General features: G+C 40.7%; 1 protein-coding gene across 1 annotated transcript; it reads right to left on the reverse strand.

The window, feature by feature from the left end:
- Nucleotides 1–217: 217 nt before the first annotated feature.
- galr2b (galanin receptor 2b) lies at nucleotides 218–14452 on the reverse strand. Its single transcript, XM_058653724.1, has 3 exons — nucleotides 14342–14452; nucleotides 9027–9409; nucleotides 218–3734 (listed from the first exon to the last, which is right to left on the reverse strand). Exons 2-3 carry the CDS (start codon nucleotides 9398–9400, stop codon nucleotides 2972–2974), a joined length of 1137 nt encoding a protein of 378 aa, XP_058509707.1. The 5' UTR covers nucleotides 9401–9409; nucleotides 14342–14452; the 3' UTR covers nucleotides 218–2971.
- Nucleotides 14453–19672: the final 5220 nt, after the last annotated feature.

The raw sequence follows: 19672 nt of genomic DNA on the forward strand, positions 1-19672 counted from the left end.
AATTTGCTAAGATCACCTGCAAGCAAACAGCTCTGATTTCCACAGAGGGCATTAGTGTTTGCAAAACCGAGTGCACCCACACTTTGTACAGTGTGTATGACAGTTTTAGGAAAAGCACATTTATTCAAAGTTCAAAAATAGCTCCTATACTGACACTGTTACAATTTGTGCTGAAGTTATTGTATAAAAGACAACGTATTTCACTGCGACGTGCAAGGCAGAAAATACTTTATTCGGTCGTCGAGAAAGTACATTACACTGTGTTCCGAAGAACTCCTTTGTGTGTATCTCGGTATCTATTTAAATACCAAATGTTACGTGAAGATAAGAGGAAACAGAGAAGCACTTAAGTAGAACATGGATGCAGAGGGCACACGGTTTAAATACATGGTTTGTGCAAAAGGAGAGTGCAAAAGTTGCGTCTTACACAATCTGAAGAGGAAAATAACACAGGATTTGTTTTTTTTTGTTTGTTTTACAGCTCTTGAGGTAGAACACGAGCAAAAACACGCACACACACACACACACAGAGAAAGTGTCATCAATTCACAGCTTTTTACATTTTTAAATACACAACTCAAAACAATTAAATATACGATATATGACACCAAACAGAAACATGCCAGTAGTACAATCACTGTGAAGACACAGGTAAATGCAAGAAAATGCCACCAATGTGGGTTATAATTAATAATTCATCAAAAACACACACAAATTAATGAAGAGTTTGTTACATCCCCGGCCTACAGGGAAACCAGGGTTTCCAAAGAGAGCCAAATAAATCAAAAGTCTATTCAAATAAGTGTAACAAGTACCAAGTAGCAGTGTTATTAATTTCGGAGAGGAACGATGCCAAAATAACAAAGCTTTAAACCTAATCTTACCTAAACTGAAAACAGGAGTAAATAAAAGGTGACACAAAATGGCTTCTCTCTCTCTCTCCTACACAAAACATGTGACCTTGAGTCATAACATGACACCTGATTCTTCATCGTCCCTCATCAGACTGTGTTTGAGTCAAAAAAAACTGAATTTAAATATCAGTAACACGTGAAGGAGGCTGAGCAGCAGCTGCATGCGAGATGCAAAAAAAAACAAGCCGAACCAAAGAACACTCTGCTCCACTTAGAGAGCGAGAGAGAGAAAAACAACACGCAGCCTCAGATCACATACAAAAAACACAACATGTCGAAGGGATTTAATCAGACTCTGAAGATCAGAGCTCTGCTGAGCAAAAAAATGGAGTTGGGAGTAAATGAGTCAGCTGGCCTGTTCATGACCTGCACAGGATGTACTTCACATCAGAGGAGTCGAAGCGTTGACCCTGAATCTGCATCCAATCTGCGTTTGAAAAGCTAATGGAGGTGATTTTTATTGTACAGCAATTTCCCGCCCTCCTCGCTCTGCATTAACGCGCTGCTGAACATTTCTGATGGATTTAATGTTTGGCTCCAGAAAAGACGGGCCAACGTGAGCCTTTCTTTAACATGTCGGTACATTATTACAAATATATGCCCTTATATTTTACAGAATAAAACATTGTTTGACAGTTAAAAAGGGTTGACAAGGATTGTGGCTAAATGTGAAATTGTTTGGGAAACAAAATAAAAAACATAAAAAAAATCTTCAAAATCATATCTTTCAGAAATCTCAGAATTCCGAGAAAAAAGTCGGAATACTGAGATTAAAGAAAGGATTTACTTTAATCCTTAAGGATTTAAGGATAGTGGGATTTCTGAGAAAAAGGTTAGAATTCTAACTTTAATCTTGGAGAAAAAAGTCAGAATTCTGAGATTAAAGTCGGAATTCTGAGGAAAAAACTCAGAATTCTTAGATTTAAATCAGAACTCAGACTTTAATCTCATATTTCTGACTTTTTTCTCTGAGATTGAACTCAGAATTCCAAGACTTCCACTTCCAAGATAGCCACATTTCCCGACTTCAATCTTCTGTGAAAAAAGTCAGAATTCTGACTTTAATCTTCGAGAAAAAAGTCAGAATTGTTAGATTTAAGATTTAAGTCTTCAAAAAAAAATCGGAAATCATACTTTAATCTCAGAATTCCAACAAAAATGTCAGAATTCCTACTCAAATGGAAGTATTTTCTTTGAAGATTAAAGTTGTAATTCTGAGGGGAAAAAGTGACCAACCATTTTCTCAGAATTCCGAATTTAATCTCAGACTTTTTTCTCTGACATTGAAGTCAGAATTCTGAGAAAAAAGTGATTTTTTTCAGAATTCGGACTTTAATCTTAGAATTCCGAGAAAAAAGTTGGAATTCTTAGATTAAACAAGGAAATCTGACTTTTTCTCAGAAAATTGAAGTTGTAATTCTGAGAATTTTTTTCGGCAGAATCCTGACTTTAATCTCAGATTTTTTTTTTTTTGTGTTTATTTTTATGTTTACATTCATACATACATGTAAAAATATTTATTTGTAAAGTTCTGCACAGTATATGTATATTTGAATGAATGTGTGTTTTTGTTGTTTTGTATAATTGTGTAAAATATCAAACTTTGGTGACATTTATTTGTCAAATAATTTTTTTTAAAATATACATTTGTTGTTAAATTGGTACAGGAAATGTTTTACCCCCTGATATTCAGTAGGAATCATTATCAACCCCCAAAAACTACATATTACATAGAGTAGGTGGTGAAACGCACTGAAACATGAGCTAAATAACGCGGTTGCTAAGAGACAGTAAATACCAAAGTGCAAGCCATGTTAAGGCAAATGGTCAAGAGACAAATACTAAAACCTCTATATTATATATATGGTTTGTTATATATTAATAAACCAAAAAATACATATTTTTATTCTCGTAAATGTGTTTGTGTGGATGAATAATTTAACTACGTCTGTTCCCATTTTCCCACCTAAACACGTTTACTAGTGTTTTAAACACGTTTCTGTCCAAACGTGAGCCGCAATGTCTTTTCCAAAGGGGAATCTGTGCTGAAGGACTTGTCAAGTCTGCCGCTGAAAGGGCAAATTCACCGTCACCGTGGCTTCTCTTGGCTCTGGCAGCGGCCTGTTAATCATCTCACACTCGTTCTGCCGTATGTTCTCCTCGTGCATCTGCGACACCTCGGTGGAGCCCGCCTCGAAGCCTGGCACGGTGTTCGCCACGTGGACCACGTGGACCTTGTTCCTCCCGTTTTTACTCAGGATGCAGCTGAACACTTTCTTGAAGCCCTTGCGGAAGTGCTTGGAGACCAGCGCGTACACGATGGGGTTGACGCAGGAGTTGGCGTAGGCCATGCAGTGGGAGAGGAGCCTGAACGCGTACGTGGTCTGGTTGAAAGGGAAGTCTCCGTAGAGGTAGCACAGGATCACCACGTGGTACGGCAGCCAGCATATGCAGAAAAGCACGGTGACGATGATGATCATTTTGGTGACTTTGCGCTTGGCCCTCTTGGATTCCGACATGCCGTCCAGCGGGTCGACCGCCGTCCACAGGTACTTGATGGTTCGCGTGTAGGAGAGGCTCACGATGAGCACGGGGATGACGTAGCCGAAAAGGAAGGTGCACGTGTCTAGCACTTTGCGGTTCTGCTCTTCCCAGCCGGGGATGCACACGGTGCTGTTGGCGTAGTCAATCAGGTCGTAGTAGCTGAGATACGGACCGGCGAAGACCAGAGAGAGGCCCCAGATGATCACCATGGCAACTACTGCATTGCACGGGGTTCGTAGCTCCCTGGAGCGGAGTGGGTAGCGGATGGCCAGATATCTGTGAAAAGAAAAAAACCCAATAATGACTCCACAATCCAGACCACATGGTAATTAGTGGAGGTGCTGAATCAAAGTGGTGTAGTTTTTTTTTTTTTTTTTCAGGCTGAAAGGGAATAATTATTCAGCTGAGTCCAACATTAAAAATGCAGATTAATGTATGAATTTTTAACCTAAAACTATCAACAATGCTGACTACGTCTACACACATTTTTGTGTGTGTGTGTGTGTGATTTCTTTTACGCCAACACAGATGAGGCAATGGCAACGTTGCAATAATAATAATAGTAATGAAGCCAGACGCCTAAAAACAGACTGAAGTACGAATATAAACACAAAGAAGTCCCAACAGGGAAAAGTTCCGGGAGTAAATTCTGCTGCTCAGAGAAACACAGTTGTTCCAGAGTTTGATGGATAAACACTTGCTGCCTCCCTAAACCAAAACCCCAAACTCCCAAAAGATTTCAGAAGTCACAGCAGAATGAAGAACCACTTGTTAGCCTGTTCCAACACAATTAATATGCAAATCGATAATATAAGTAACTTTAAAATTAACTTTGATATAATTCTCGGTTAAATGTGCTAATGAATTCAGCGAGGCTACAACGTAGTATCTGCAGTTCCCAGGTTAGTTTTGGTTTCATGACACATACATGACTCCAAGTGTGTTAGTTAAGAACAGTTCTCTGGTTTCCTCTTTTTAACTTCTTTATGTCAATGAGCCCTAAAAAATAAATTACATAACAGTTTATCAATAGTGAAAAGAAACCACTGACATCATGTTTTATTGAAAAAGACCTGAAACTGGGACCATTAATTACACAGGAAATATTTGCTGATTCTATAAATCAAGTTGGAATTAGGCAATTTTAGTTTTTCACCCCCTATTGGCTATTTAGGATATTCTTATTTCCTGGTTTGCTTCAGGAGCAAACTCTTAAGAATATGTTTTTTTTTTTTTAAACAATAAGTCTATTTTGTTTATACAGTCTACAGCTAAAATAACATTGACAGTGCAATATGGTAGCAGACATATCTGGTTTTAACCATTTAATGAAGTTGCCAAAATTGTCACTTTATCAGTATTCCTCACTTTACCCATATACAAATGTCACTTTATATTCAAAAGATTTTTGGAACTTGGCTGTATATGATTTCATATTGGTATGTACAAGATTTAATCTGTTAATATATTAAAAATCACTATTTGTACCATAAGTGGTGACAAGACAAGTGTGGGTAAGTGTTATAAGAGCGTTAAAGAACAATAACATGTACAGAAAACAGGACAAGACAATAGAGAGGTTGATCCTTTATTTACTAATCCTCCCTGCATGTGAACAGATGTGCTGCCGGTGAAGTGACTTTGACGTAGTCAGTCTGCTCATTTGATTTGAGACGCAGTAAACGGAGCTGAGATTAAGTGTTGAAGTTAAAAAAAAAAGAATAAATCAATCCCCACGACAAATGTTTCCACCGCGGAGAACGATCGAAAATGCGATTATTTCTCGGTTTCCTCTTTACATATTGAATATCACATATAGTGAGCAATAGAATGAAGGGAATAGTGCTGCTACCTCCACTCACTGACGACTACAATCAGCACGGTGAGCTGTGCTGAATCATAATCATTCACCCTCTCTGTAGGTTTTATTGAATAATAAAACACCTCAGGGAAATATGTTGCAATGACTGCAATATCCACAGTGGGCGTGTTATTCTCCAGGCTTTTATACAGGATGTGGTCTTACGTATGTTGTTTCATTAAATGATCACAACAGCCTCGTTGAGCAAGACTGCACCTCGTGGTTTTAATGCTCTTGAGCATTGAACACTTTTACAAACAAAGTCTGACACCACATCACTGATGTGCTCACCTTTCGAACCTGACAGCTGTGTTTTTTTCAATCTCAACCCTTTACGGGTTAATGCTCAGCAAATCTGTGTTCGCTCTGCTCCAGCAAACTCTCTAAAGACAAAGAAAACAGCCACTCTGGTCTATGACACCTCACTGAAACGGGGCCAAAGAGGCTTACGTTCAATATGAAAGTGGAAAAAAAAGAAAAGAAAGAAAAGAGCCTGTCAAATGTAACAGCTCAATAGCTTTGTGAATGGTTGTCAGATTTATACCAAAACACAAGCTAATAGACAATCTGCTACTGTCAAACAAGACAAGTTGAAAGAGCTGGATGAAAATGTCTGTCGATCTCACACTGATCAAATCTCCGTGGCTTTTCGCTCAAACGTGAATTGATGTTTACACCATGTGCAAAATCGGCTTCAACACAAACACATTTTCCATCATTTCAGCCGCCCGCTGAATGATTGCATGTGTCCTGCATCATCTTGTGTTTTATTTATTTATTTATGTTTTTACTCATTTCAGATGCACCGCATCTCAAGTCGCTGCTGTGACTGAAGGTATCAGTGCACATGAATTCTCCAATGTTTGTGGTGTATGTGGATATTTTTCAGTAAACAGTAAACATATAGTATGATGTAGCAGTGGGAATCGATACACGATACGATACCAATAATATCACGATACAACAATTATGTGACATGTCGTCCAAAATGTGACAAAAAAGTCATAGATTAGTATGTCGTCCTAAATGTGATAAAAATGTCATACTTTAGTATGTCGTCCAAATTTTTTGTCACATTTTGGACGACATACTAAAATTTGACTTTTTTGCTAGTTTTGGACGACATACTATAGTATGACTTTTTTGTCACATTTTGGACGACATACTATAGTATGACTTTTTTGTCACATTTTGGACGACATACTAAAATTTGACTTTTTTGCTAGTTTTGGAAGACATACTATAGTATGACTTTTTTGGCACATTTTGGAAGACGTGACTTTTTTGTCACATTTTGGATGACATACTATAGTATGACCTTTTTGTCACATTTTGAGGACAGTGACGACAGAAGTTATAAATTCTTTGACAGGCCTTTTTTCTACTTTGTTTGCACACGCTCCCACAGGTTTTTTCCGTTCAGGCTACTGTAGAAATGTGGCGGCACAAGATGGCTGCCTCTACACAGCAGGACCCTTGCATCCACAACATATAATTAGAATTTTAAAGGTGTCAATTGTAACTTTGCTACATTCACACCATTGTCAAATGAGTATAGCGGTATAGTTTAGATCTCATTCATTCCCTCACTGCACACAGGAATTGATTTGTCAAGACAGATGGAGGCAACAGTAATTACGCTAGTAAAGTGAGACGGCTGAAAACAGTTTGGAGTGTGACCAAAAACAAATAGAAGCGTCCATGAAAAGTTTCGGAAGTGAATTCTACTGCTGGAGAAAAATATTTATTGTTATTGTTTGACAGGAAAAAGGCTTGTAGCACAAAGTTTGTCACGCTACGCTCGCTGATGTGCCATCCGGCACAGACCAAACCCCACCTACCAAGTAACCGTACTGCGCTCATGCCATGGGTTACCATACCATGATGGAAACAAAAAATGTCTACAAAATCAGATTTACACACTGCAGCTCCACACAAACACATATTAGATTTCTTCCTTAAAGGGGACATATTATGCAAAATCAACTTTTTAATCATTTTAATACTTATATTTGGGACTCTGGAGGCCCTACCATTCGCCAAAGTGTGAAAAACGAAGACTCAGTCATGTTTTCATGGTCCCCCTTAGTGTAAGTATAGGAGATAAAACACGCGATGTTGAATTCCCTGCACATTGTGACGACACAATGCGCATTTCACCACGAATGTTGCCACCCCACCAGGAAGTTTACTTGGAGAGCTCCACCTTAGCTCCACCTTGTCCCTATAAAATGCTGTATTTAGTCAGCGACCGTATTTAACCGACGTACAAACGCACACATTTTTAGGAAAAGGTAAAAAAAGAGCTCATAAATGACCATTCTGACACGTCCTGTTGCAGTCTACATACTACAACTTCTTCCGTAGCTTCCTCTTGTTCAGGGTCGGACTCTGGTTCAAACATATATAGTTGAACCGCAAACTTTCCTCCACCAGCCATGTTCCTCCCACGGTTCACGTTCAAGTGTTGTCATGGTAGCGTGAGCGTGCCGGCGTCGACACACCCCCTGGAAGAAGTGGGTGTGTCTCATTTGCATGTAAAGGGACCAGGCACAAAACCGAGTGTTCTGAAAAGGGCTGCTTTGGCAGGGTTACTGAACTGTTACGGTGCTTCATCCTTATGGTATGTCACAGACATGTTCATTAGGACACCAGGGAACTAGTTTAACTTGGAGAAATAGGGTATAATATGTGACCTTTAATCTTTTCACGCTGGCCCATGATTGCAAACATTAGCCTGGCAGGAGTTAAGGAATAGATTGAATCCTCTTTGGTGTAAACAAGTGTGAGCAGAGGGCGTCTGCTGTAGAGAAAACCAATTATGTCCATATTGACTGAGCTAATAGCAAGTGTGTAACTGTGGCTTAGAGTTCACTCTGTGAAGGATATCAGATTTAGCCATGGATAATGAGTGGCTGTCGCCTCATAAGATATTCAATTATGGCTTTAGTATCTCTGGAAGGTCTGAAAGCTCTGAAGAAGCCTCTTGGACGGATGAGAGGTGAAACGTCTTCAAATTGACCTCAAGCAAGTCCAGTTGCCCACAGCTAACTAGTTAAGATATAACTCTAATTCTCATTTTTATCACTTTACGGGGACTGTGAGAAATGCAAGGAGCAAGAGGATTAGAAGCGGGAACAGGGAACCAACATTACTACATAGGGCAGGAGAAAACAGTTCAGTTCGGTATGGTACGTATTTTTTTGCGTTTCCATTAGGAATAGTACCAAAATAACTGGCCGCAACCAATCCGTTTTGGGAGTTGCAGTCTGGGTGGAGCTAGACCCATGACAGTCAACTGATTTGGCGACAAAAAAATTGCAACTTCCTTGTGATGAGTCCATTCTCATACAAAGCTTGACGTGTTGTTCAAACTTGTTGTTCAACGTATCTCACTGACACAGCCTCTGGGCACAGCCCTAACACAAGCCTGACCCAAGGCTTAACCTTTCCAAACAGCACCGTACTATACCGAAACAAACCGTACCACGATGGAAACACTGCATTTCAACAGCTCTCAGAGTTATTCAATGTAGAACCAACATTTAAGGGGAAATAAATCACTGCAATTGTCTGGAACAGCCCAAAATTATACAGTGTCTTCAAAAAGTAATTGATCACTGAATTTCACTGACATAAAATTAGGATTTTGCAAAGCCCTGTATGTCTCATGTTCACCAGTAACTGTCGAGTAGTGAATCACAAACCTGTCAACAGATACAGCAGCGAGTGTGAAGCTGCTGGCGTACATGGTGAGGTTGATGAAGAAGTGCACCACTTTGCACATGAACGAGCCGAACACCCATCCTTCCAGGGAGTAGATGGTGGCTTGGAAGGGGACGCAAAAGATGATGAAGAAGAAGTCGGCCACGCTCAGGTTGAGAATGAAGAGGTTGGTCGTGTTGTATCCGACCTGTCCGCTCCGCAGCAGCACGGCGAGCACCAGGCTGTTGCCGATGGTGCCCAACAGGAAGATGAGGGAGAAGACGACCGACACGATGACGCTGGTGGGGTTTAGCTGGTAGCTTTCAGAGACATTGGCCTGTCCCGCTGGTCGGCTGAAATCCTCAAAATCAGACATGATGCAATTCTGGAGTGGGAGAAAAGAGACATGTCAAGAAAATTGTAATCTCAATCCTAGAGCTGTTTTAGTGAGACTGAGTGTAAATCTGGAAGAAGAATATTTTCTTGTTGCAATCTGAAAATTGCACAGGAAATGTCCTTTTTCCAGTTTTGCCTTTGGAAAATAAAACAGGTCAGGTGAAGATCAAGGTCAACCCTTTAAGACAGTCAATGTGTTTAAATCCATGTTAAAAGTCTGATTTTAGTCTGGCTTTGGTCATGTAAAGTCATGTAAACATGGTAAAGTCATGTAAACATGTTAGTCTGACTAAAATCGAGCTAGTCTTAGTCGGACTAACATACCTGGATAATGCACTTCATAGTCTGATTACTCCTGCATGTATACGCTTAGTCGGAATGAGAGATCCAGATACAGCGCCACCTACATTATTTTCTTCTCCGCATGTACTGTATACTCAGACTGGGCAAGTTGTCTGATTGCCTGTCTTAGTCAGACTACGGCCTTAGCTTGATTAAACTGTGAATGTAAACATGCTGAATCGGGAAAAAAAGATCACACACTGATTAGGCTGTGGAAGAAACTGCAGGGAATGAAGAAAAAAAAAAAGACATCCTTTGTGGTACGTGAAGGCCACGTGTGATTCAGGGGGATTTTAATGACCAAGATGATCTTTGTGAAATTTCAAATTAAATAAAAATAATAGGTGACAAGCCTTGCACCAAAAAGATTTTTTTCTTCCAATTAACACCTACTCACTTCATATATCGCATACTAATAAGACAAGGCAGATGGCTTTCTTAATTAGCACTTGATTTAAAGGTTTTAATAACCCTCAGTGGAAATGTTAAATGGTAACTCTGTGTTCACGCCGTACACAGAGAGCAAAAAACAAAGGTAAGGTTTAATGCTTTGCTGCCATCGAATTATAATAGCTTCAAGGACAGTGTGGAACATGTAAATGGACGGAGCCGCTGAGAGCCGTCATCTTGTTAGATTCAGTGAATGACAAAAGAGCAGAAAAACCATATCTTGTTGTCAGAATTGCAGCAGAATGAGTCCTTGACTGTGATGAGCAATTTCTGACCCGTGATAATGTTTTACTGGAGCTTCTGACGTGATGTAATTTCACAGAGTGATGTCACTCTGGCCCTTTTTCCCCTTTCTTCTCAAATCCAGTCTTTCTTTTTACTGTCATTTGGCTGAACGGTGAATGATGTAAAAATTGGGGCTTGAAAGTAAAGAGCTGCTCTCGAGGGTGAAGTTGGTGAGTCAGAATGAAGTCTCACACATGCACACACAGGCTGGTACGGCTATTCTTGTGAGGACACTGCACTGACTTCCATATATTTGGACAGCCTAAACAAAGCATTTTCCATGAGCACAAGCAACACCCAAACCACAATTGAAATCTTGGTCCTAAACTGCACCAGTTCCTCAGAAATAAGGTTCTGCCTCACGAGGACAACCTTATCCTTCACACCAACGATAAGTAGTTAAAGCCTTACCCTAACTGTAATCTAACCACAATTTAAATGTTACCTCTAAGCCTAACCAGTTCCTCAGAAACAAGGTTCTGCCTCATGAAGACCAGGCTTTGTTTCCCATGAGGATGACTGGTCCCGATGAGGTCAGTGTTTATGACAGAAAAAGTCATAAAAAATGCCCATGACTTCAGAGGACATTACATTGACTTACATTCATTTCCTGGAGACTTACTTCTTACTTATTATACAAAATTATTACTGGCCTTAACCTAACTTTAAAACATGTCTTCACCTTAAAGTGTAGTAATTTACATTATGGGGACTTGATTTTTGTATGACAAGTCCCCATAATATGACTGCGTAAACAGATTTAGGTCCCCACAACATAAGGTATACACACACACGTTTGTGCAGCATTCGTAGTGAGGACCCTCATAGACATAATGTATTCCCTTACTCTTATCCTAACTTTAACTTAAACCCAATTGTAGTTCTAACCCTAACCCAGAACCAGGTATTAACCCTGAAAAATCCCTTTAAAGTTGTGAGGACCAGACAAAATGTCCTCGCTCACAAAGCGACAGATACAAGAACGCACACACGCACGCACACACACACACACACACACTCTAAATATTGGACTCAGTCCCAGCTATTCATCTATTCCATTAAAGTTCAACCTTGACTACATTTGTATCGTATGTCCTTGGTCCAACTTTGCAAACTTTGCAGCGTTGTTTCATGAGAACTGGTCTGCTTCTGTTCCATGAAGTCCAACATAAATATTGTCGTTAATAGGAGACTGTAATAAAAAATACCATTCTAGGAGACAGGCTTTGATGAGAACTTTATATTGTCTTCATTTTCTGCTATACATTTCCGGTGCGTAGCTTCTGTAATTACGAACCATTTATAATTACAGTATAATTATAATTATAATCATAATTATAACTAGGAATGGGCCCCTCGCTCTCCCCATGTACATTTGGGAGTGGAGCGACTGCAAAGACCGTTGCATGACCCTGAAGTCATCAATAATTTGTTGGGTCAGAGTTGTTAGGTCAGAGTTCAGCTCCTCCTTGAAAGCTTCATGTAAATTAAAAACTGTGATGCAGTGACTGGCCTCGCGGGTTATCACCGTGGGCCGCAAAAAGGGGATGATAAAGAAAAGCAAGTGGGTGGAGGAAGCCTGCTGTGTGCTACTGTCACAGACAGACTTTTGGCCACGACCACGGTTGCTGCGTACAGATCAAAGGAAGGCGAGGGCAGGGTCTGGGCGAATGCCAGCTGTGTGGCTAGTGGGAACACAAAATGTGAAAATGTTTCAGTTGAGTTTCTGAGTAACGTCTGCATGTTTTTGGACTGTGGGAGGAAAGAAAACCCACAAGCTGTAAGGCAACAGTGCTGTATTTTTGTATAAAAAGTGCGATATAAGTTAAGTATGATTGATTATTATCAGACCCGATTGGATCAAGTGTCTTTCTGCATGGAGTTTGCGTGTTCTCCCCATGTGTACGTGGGTTTTCCCCGGGTTCTCAGGGTTCTCCGGTTTCCTCCCACAGTCCAAAAACATGCAGATTTGAGGATTAGACAAATTGGACACTCTAAATTGACCATAGCTGAGAGTGTGAGAGGTGATGGTTGTTTGTCTCTATGTCCCTGAAAGTCCAGGGTGAACCCCGCCTTTCGATTTTTATTATTATTATTATTATTATTATTATTATTATTGTTACTAAAAGCTATTAATGGCAGCAGCTTTTAGCTGACCCACAATTTCTGCTGTAAACTTTGAACAAGCAATTTCCTGTTGTTATCGCTGAGAGTGTTTTTTTTTAACACATTGAGGTCGGATGCAGCTGAACCAGCATCCAGAGGCTTTGAAGCACCAAATATAATGATGAGCAGCAAAAAGCAGATTTGGTTCAAGTGAATAATTATCAGCTCTTATATTAAAAAAAAAAGAAAAAAAAGAAAAAGGATATCATTTTTTAGATTAAAGCTTCACTTTGATCAACAAATGATGCTGATGTTGAGACTATAATCTGTGTGATATCACTTTCGAGCAGCGGGTTTGCTTTTAGAAATAGGACTGTTTTCACAGCCGGATTAAGGAGCGGCTATAGAGGCACTTTAAACTACACTAATCTATACTTATCGTCTCTATCTGCGACACATATTTTCTCAGGCTCACGCTGCAAACATCACCTTTCTGACACCAGAAATGAGTCAAAAATGCCTTTTTCCAAGGAATCACCCCTTGAACGAAGGTGCCTAATTGTTGTACGTTAATGAACACATTAGCATGCAGCATGATAAATTACTGCCTCATATCTATGACAGCACAAATGCGAGTGCTTGTAAAACATATGGAGCTGAATGGATTTCGCTGCAACGAGGAGCTCAGAGTGCAATGGAGCTACTAGAAGTAAATCAAGCTGATGTTAAAAATAAAAATCAATCGCTATATATGAACGTATATATGTGATAGCTACTGAATTTTAGTGTTGGTGTAATATCCCTGTGTTTATTAACGCCTCCACTCCTCAAACCTAATGAGATGAGTAATTCATCTCATAATCAATTATTTAACACTATTAAACTTTTAATATCCTTTCAGAATGTGAACTCTGCTGCACGTCTGTCTGCATAATCAGAATCACGACAAAGGGCAAACTGAAGAGGGCCCATATATCGAGGACAGTGTTAAGTGGGTATAATAGATGAGATGGGGTTGTACTCCTTAGAACACAGTTTCAACGTCAGCTGGCTGTTGCTGCAGCAGAGGAATTCTCCTTATTGCTTTGTTCCCAGAAGCGTCTCTCTCTCTCTCTGTCTGTCTCTCTCTCTCCCTCAGATTTTTACCCACCATGAAAGAAAGAAAAAAAACCTCTGACTGTAATGGGACATCAAGGCTATGGCTCAACATGTGCAGAGGAGTCTTGGGGGGATTAGAGGAAACGGTTATGAGCTGCTTGGTAATAGAGTCGGGGACCTGACAGGTTGGGGAATTTCCAGACTTTGGCTGAACTCTGCGTGACGGGTGTGAGGGTATAATGAGAAATGTTAGCAATTGCAAACCAGCAGAGCCAGAGCAGAGGAGGAGAAGGAGGAGTGTGATGGGGATGCAGAGGCTAAAGCAGACTCTGTGGCATAAACAGTCTTCATTTTGACAGGAGAGGCTTCGACGTGTTAACTAACACTCGCAGGCAAACACACCACAGCACCACATTCAGCATGTTTATCCATCAGCAAGAGAGCTTCAGAGAAGTGCACATGGCATCAGATGCTCCCCTCCCTCTGCTTTGTGATTAGCAGCCAAACTTTACTGCAATAACATTTCTGCATCCTGTTAAATAAAGAAAAAAGAAAAAGAAAATGCAGACTGCATATTCTCTTTCTGCACATACAGCAGGATCAGCATGCAGATCAGGCAGATGCACAGTGATTTACCTACCGGGCTGATGACGGCTTGACAGCATCTAAAGGCTGCAGCACTCGGCTCAGATCAGGAACAACGCACCCGGCCAACCGGCTCCGCGGAGATGCACATACTCTTTAAAGTGATGCCTGTGTCCATCCACAGTATCCAATCTGCTTCTGTTGCTGGTATCTCACTCTATCCTCCTCCTCCTCCTCCACTACCCCCACCCCTCCTCCCCCCACTGAGGGCTCCTCCTCCTCCACACTCTCTTCAAGTCTCACTGCAGAATAGGGTTGCACAGGAGTGAAGGTATGGAGGGAGACTGCAGCGCCAGGGCAATCTGTTCACAGTCGGCGCATAATGAGGGAGCTTAGACAACAAATAACCTTTAAGGGACATTGATCGTCCCCTTTTAAAGAGTCTGCCCGTGTGCCCAAATATCAGAACGCGTCTGTGAGGAGGTGACCTGTGCATTTACATGAATCTTTAACAAGGCTTGTTGAATGTAATGAGAGGAAGTGGCAGCAGGGAAGCACGAAACACAATTGAATTTAACCAATCAATTCAGGCTGGTTAAAGGGAGGGGTTTGCTCCCACCGGTGCAGGAAAAAATAATATTGTAATATTGTGTGTGCACACACTTTAAGAGCATTAATTTGATGGTAATGAAAGTTCAGCGTCAGCTTTTTCCAAATGAAAGAGGGCAAGTGACATCTGTGTGGATGCATCCAATATTACCTATTGTCTCTTTACGAACCCTTGGGTCCTTACAGCCACAGGAAGTCACGCTTCAAACCACACAACTGCTATTGATTTTACATAAATGAATTCATTTATTTTACTGTGACAACCACTCAGGGCCGGGTCATGCTTTTTGCAGCATGCGTAGATGACTGCTTACGTGCGATGTACTGTATATTCTGTCATCCGCCCATTTCTGCGTCGTTGGTCCCTGTGCAGATGAATCTGCGCAAACCTCCAGTTTGATTGACTTTGAAACTTCAGCCCTGCCTCTGACACGTGAGCAGTCTGTGAGTTTTCCCATGACGTTGAAAAAGGTTCCGCTTAACCAACAAGAATCACACCAGTGTACCAACAGTGCACAGACGAGCTACTAGAGCTAGCAGATCTTTCATTCCCACAACAGTTACATACTCTGGTCATATAGCTCCCACACATAATATATCACCATCACCCCCACAATTTGTAGCGTTATTATGTAGCATAATAGCCTGTATTGTGTTGCTAAATGTACACATTTTCTTTCTTCTTACTATGTTTGGCACTTTTGCAAGCTGCTTTAACAAGTGAATTTGCCCCGCTGTGGGATCAATAATAGTTTAATCTAACCTAATCTACTATGAGGAGAAGTGCTTTCAGGCACCTGCTGTGGGAGCCGGCGGTAATGGCCAGATAAGAAGTGGTAACTCGTTCCAAAGTTTGGGAGCAGCGAATGCCGATTCATCTCTGAGCGTCAACCTAGTTTCTTGGACTGAGATAAATCAGACGCCAGTGATGGAACATTACATCTATCCATCTATCTATCTATCAATGTAGCACTAAATAGTAACATTCTAGCGTTGTTTGGAGAGCAGACTTCAGTGCTCTGGTGTCTCTGTTTTGTCGGTTTACTACAACAGCCATGGAATATAATTTACTATAATGAATTAAAGTTAAAGTTTTAAAGACTCAGAGACTCAGGTTGACCATTTTGTTATCCAGATAATTCAGGGCTTGTTCGTGCCACAGAAACTGTGCAGGCAATCAGGACCATTGTCAGTAATTGCTTGTTCAGAGCAATGATTCATCTAGTCATGATCAAGAGGATTTGATAAATAAAAAAGGCCCTCAAAGGAAAAACATACCGGTCCAAGACACAAATCCATTTTGAAAGTGTGACTTTGTGTGCCTGTGTGGTTCTTTTTGTTGTTGTTGACGGTGTTTTCATTCTGCCCCTGGCCTTCGTGAAGAGGAATAATGTAACATTATTATAATGTAACTTCCTTCGTCTGAAAACGGGCTCCGATCGAGCAAAACTGTCGGACCTGACTGAGGGTGTGTTTGTGAATGTACACAGGCAGCACAGGGGTGGGTGGGTGGGGAAAGAGGCATGGGATACCATTGAACCGCTTAATGACTGCATTTCTGAGCAGCAGTATTGAATTCTGATCTTTCCGTGGGCACTTTTTTGTGTCTTCAGTCATGGTACGCTGGTATCTCGTGTACGAAGATACCAGTGTACCACTCCCTCTTGAAGAACAAAAAGAGAAGCCAAATTCATGAAGCAAAGGGGGATTCTGGCCTTGCTGGATGTACGGCAAGTTAACATACAGGACTACCCCTGGGTGTTGTTTCATGTTCTCGTTTCCATGGCAACTGCAGACGAAATCCTTTTGAAAACGATGGTGAACAGCAGAAAATTAACTTCCACCGAGAACGCGAGGACTGGGATGTCGCATTAAAGAGCAGTCCACACAGGAAGACTGGGAACAGGTGAATTATTAAAAAGCAGTTTGTGGGTAAGAAAGATTTATTCTGCTGAACCTCACACTGAATGACGCTCAGTGCTGGGGTAGGACAAAACTAACCAAATCCAGACTCCTTTGTTGAACTCAAGCCATTGACAACAAAAACAACAATAGAGTGGTTTCAAAGATTCAGAAAGAAGTCAGCATGAATGAGGTGGCATTCTTTCAAACATGAAAAATCAAGGTCTGAGGTCATCGGGACTATCAATTTCAAGGCCACTTTATCTTTTTTTTTTCGTCTCCACAATTCACTGAGCAAGTCCTTGAAAAATCTCAACATAGCGACACACTGAAAACCTCAAAAATAATAAAATGTGTTTTTGAAAATAACTTTAATTAACAGGCATGTATAGAGTTGCATGAACCACCGAAAAAGTATGGAACAGCCATTAAAGGTGACATAGAATGCTTGTATCGCACATATATGTTAGTTATGGAGGTCTACTTACATATAGTAACTTGTTTTCATGGTTAAAATCCTCCTAGTCGCTGCAAACGAGCCGATCAAAATATCTCCTCACTGACGCTCTCGTCAGCCGCGCTGTTTCAGACCAAAACCACACCCCCAGAACGTGGACTGTGTTGTGATTGGCCAGCCAACGAGAGCTTTCCCACTGTACTGTGATTGGCCAGGTACCTGTGACGTAATAGATAGGCCAGCTCTCAGATACACAGCTCCCCCTCTGGCACGGTGGATGCTCTGCATCTCAGCAGCTACAACAAGAGTACTTCTTCTTCTTCTGCGGTTGAATGTACGCAGCCGGATGTGCCCGGACTAGTGCCCGCACCAGGAGGCGCTACGGTGGTGCAAATTACGGAAGTGCCGATCCGCTTCGCAGAGCCCAGGAAAACAATAAAACCCTATTTTCTCAGCAGTGGCTGAACTGTTTGTTCTGAAACTTTAGGGTTTCATAAACGAGGTAATGACGCAGATACACACACACAAACGCAGCGTTAATTGGAGCTTCCTGTCTATGTCATCTTTAAAATTAAACCATTTGTTGCTGCTGTTGCTGGTGCTTTTGCTCTTTAGCTCTTTAGTCAAACTGAGAGTGCAATGAAGGAAACCCCTAATGATTTAGACAGTTGGAGACTGGGGTGGTGCAGCAGTGTGAGACAGCATAGAGCTCTGAATATCAGCACCATTGCTGGTTTTAAGCTTCACTGCACACTTTCAATCTAGGCAGATTGAGCAGTTTATCACAAAAGTGACTGGGTGAATATAACTGACCCTTATTATACCCTTAAGTGTTTTTACAGCTTTATAGAAACACCTGGAGAGGACACTAAATCTAACTGCAGGGTTGTGTGAGTGGCTGTGATTGGAGTATGACTAACATAGCCTGTGGTCAGATCTGATCACAGCTGGGGTTTATGACTACCCTGTTTTGAGCTTAATTTATTTAATTTTAGCAATACTCTAATCAGGCTCCAACTTTGCGTTGTTGCGATATTTAATGGTTCCCCATATTTTAAATGATTCACATCTGAAACAACATAACGTATATGTTCTTCACACAAGATGCAATAAGAAATTGTATAACTTCAGTAATGAGAATCAGTGACTCATGAGTTGTTTGTCTAACATACATTTGAGATAAAAAAAAAAAAAGCTTGGAGATTGACTCCATATTATAAAGTGGGATTTAATTATTCAGAGACGCTGGACCAAAACAAGAGAGGCAAAAAGCAGTAGGCCATTGACATGCATCGACACCGTCGCTCAACTGATGAAAGTGGCGCAAAGTGCAACCAATAAGTGAATGAATAACAGCATCAGCGTCTGCAAGCTATCAAACAGCTTCCATATTAAGCGTGTGACAAAAATACTGATAGGCTCATTAACTTCAAGATGTCGCCTCTCTAAATATTGCCGTGTTCCCAACTCAATTACACGATATCGACATAAAGCACATGCCACCCCAGCACTACAGATATAACACAATGACCGTTTTATATGCATTCTACACAGCAGAGAGCGACCAGGAGCAGATGCTGATGTATAATGTATATTTTAAATTATAATGTTACTAAGAATAGCCTCATGACTGGATCCTGCAGCCCTGGAGTCACAGATACCTGCAGAACAAGGACAGACAGGTAATTATTATTATTAGTATTATTAATATTACTATCAATAATAATAGTAATAATAATGTATTATCTTAAGATATTTAATATTTGCCAAATAAGAAATATTTTGTTTTTTCCTGGCTCCCCACTGTTGGAAGTTCTTAATCACAAAGTTCTTTCTTCGACGCAGTTCAAAGCTCCCCAAAGCACTTCAAAGTCTTTTTTTTCCTTACACACCCGTTGCATGAATAAATGCCAATCCTACCTTAATGACAAAGTGATGATTATTAAAATTAAAAATTCATTAAATTTCACCATGGTTGACGTTGACATTCAAGGACTTTTAAATGACTTTCCAGGACCAATTCCCTCAAGGAATGAATGTGTTGACACAGCTTAAGATGGGAGGGCATCTTGTAAGAGCCGCTTCCACTTTTATTGATTTGCAGCATGCTCTGCATCTGGACATGTGATTGTTCTTGGGCATGGTATCTCACGTCCACAACACCGCTAGTAATTTCCAACGTGATGCTTGTTCTGTGTAAGAGTAGTCAATGCACATCAAACAATGCAGGGCATGAAACAGTAGGTGGCGTCGTAACAAACAAGCGAGACATTTACCTAAATATCAACTTAACTTGCACGAAATTCAAGCACTTTCAATGACCCATGTCTATTAAGGGCAATTTTCAAAAACTTTGAAAGGCCTTGAATTTCTTTATTGCAAATTCAGAACTTTCAAGGATTTCAAGGACCCGAGAGA

The sequence above is a fragment of the Solea solea genome, chromosome 16 (genome assembly GCF_958295425.1).
Source record: "Solea solea chromosome 16, fSolSol10.1, whole genome shotgun sequence".
Classification (NCBI taxonomy): domain Eukaryota; kingdom Metazoa; phylum Chordata; class Actinopteri; order Pleuronectiformes; family Soleidae; genus Solea; species Solea solea.

Coding starts and splice junctions, on each gene's coding strand:
- galr2b (XM_058653724.1), bottom strand. CDS start 9,400: ATGTCTGATTTTGAGGATTTCAGCCGACCAGCGGGACAGGCCAATGTC. Junction 3,735..9,026: donor GCTGCTGTATCTGTTGACAG/GTTTGTGATTCA, acceptor TTCTTTTCACAG/ATATCTGGCCATCCGCTACC.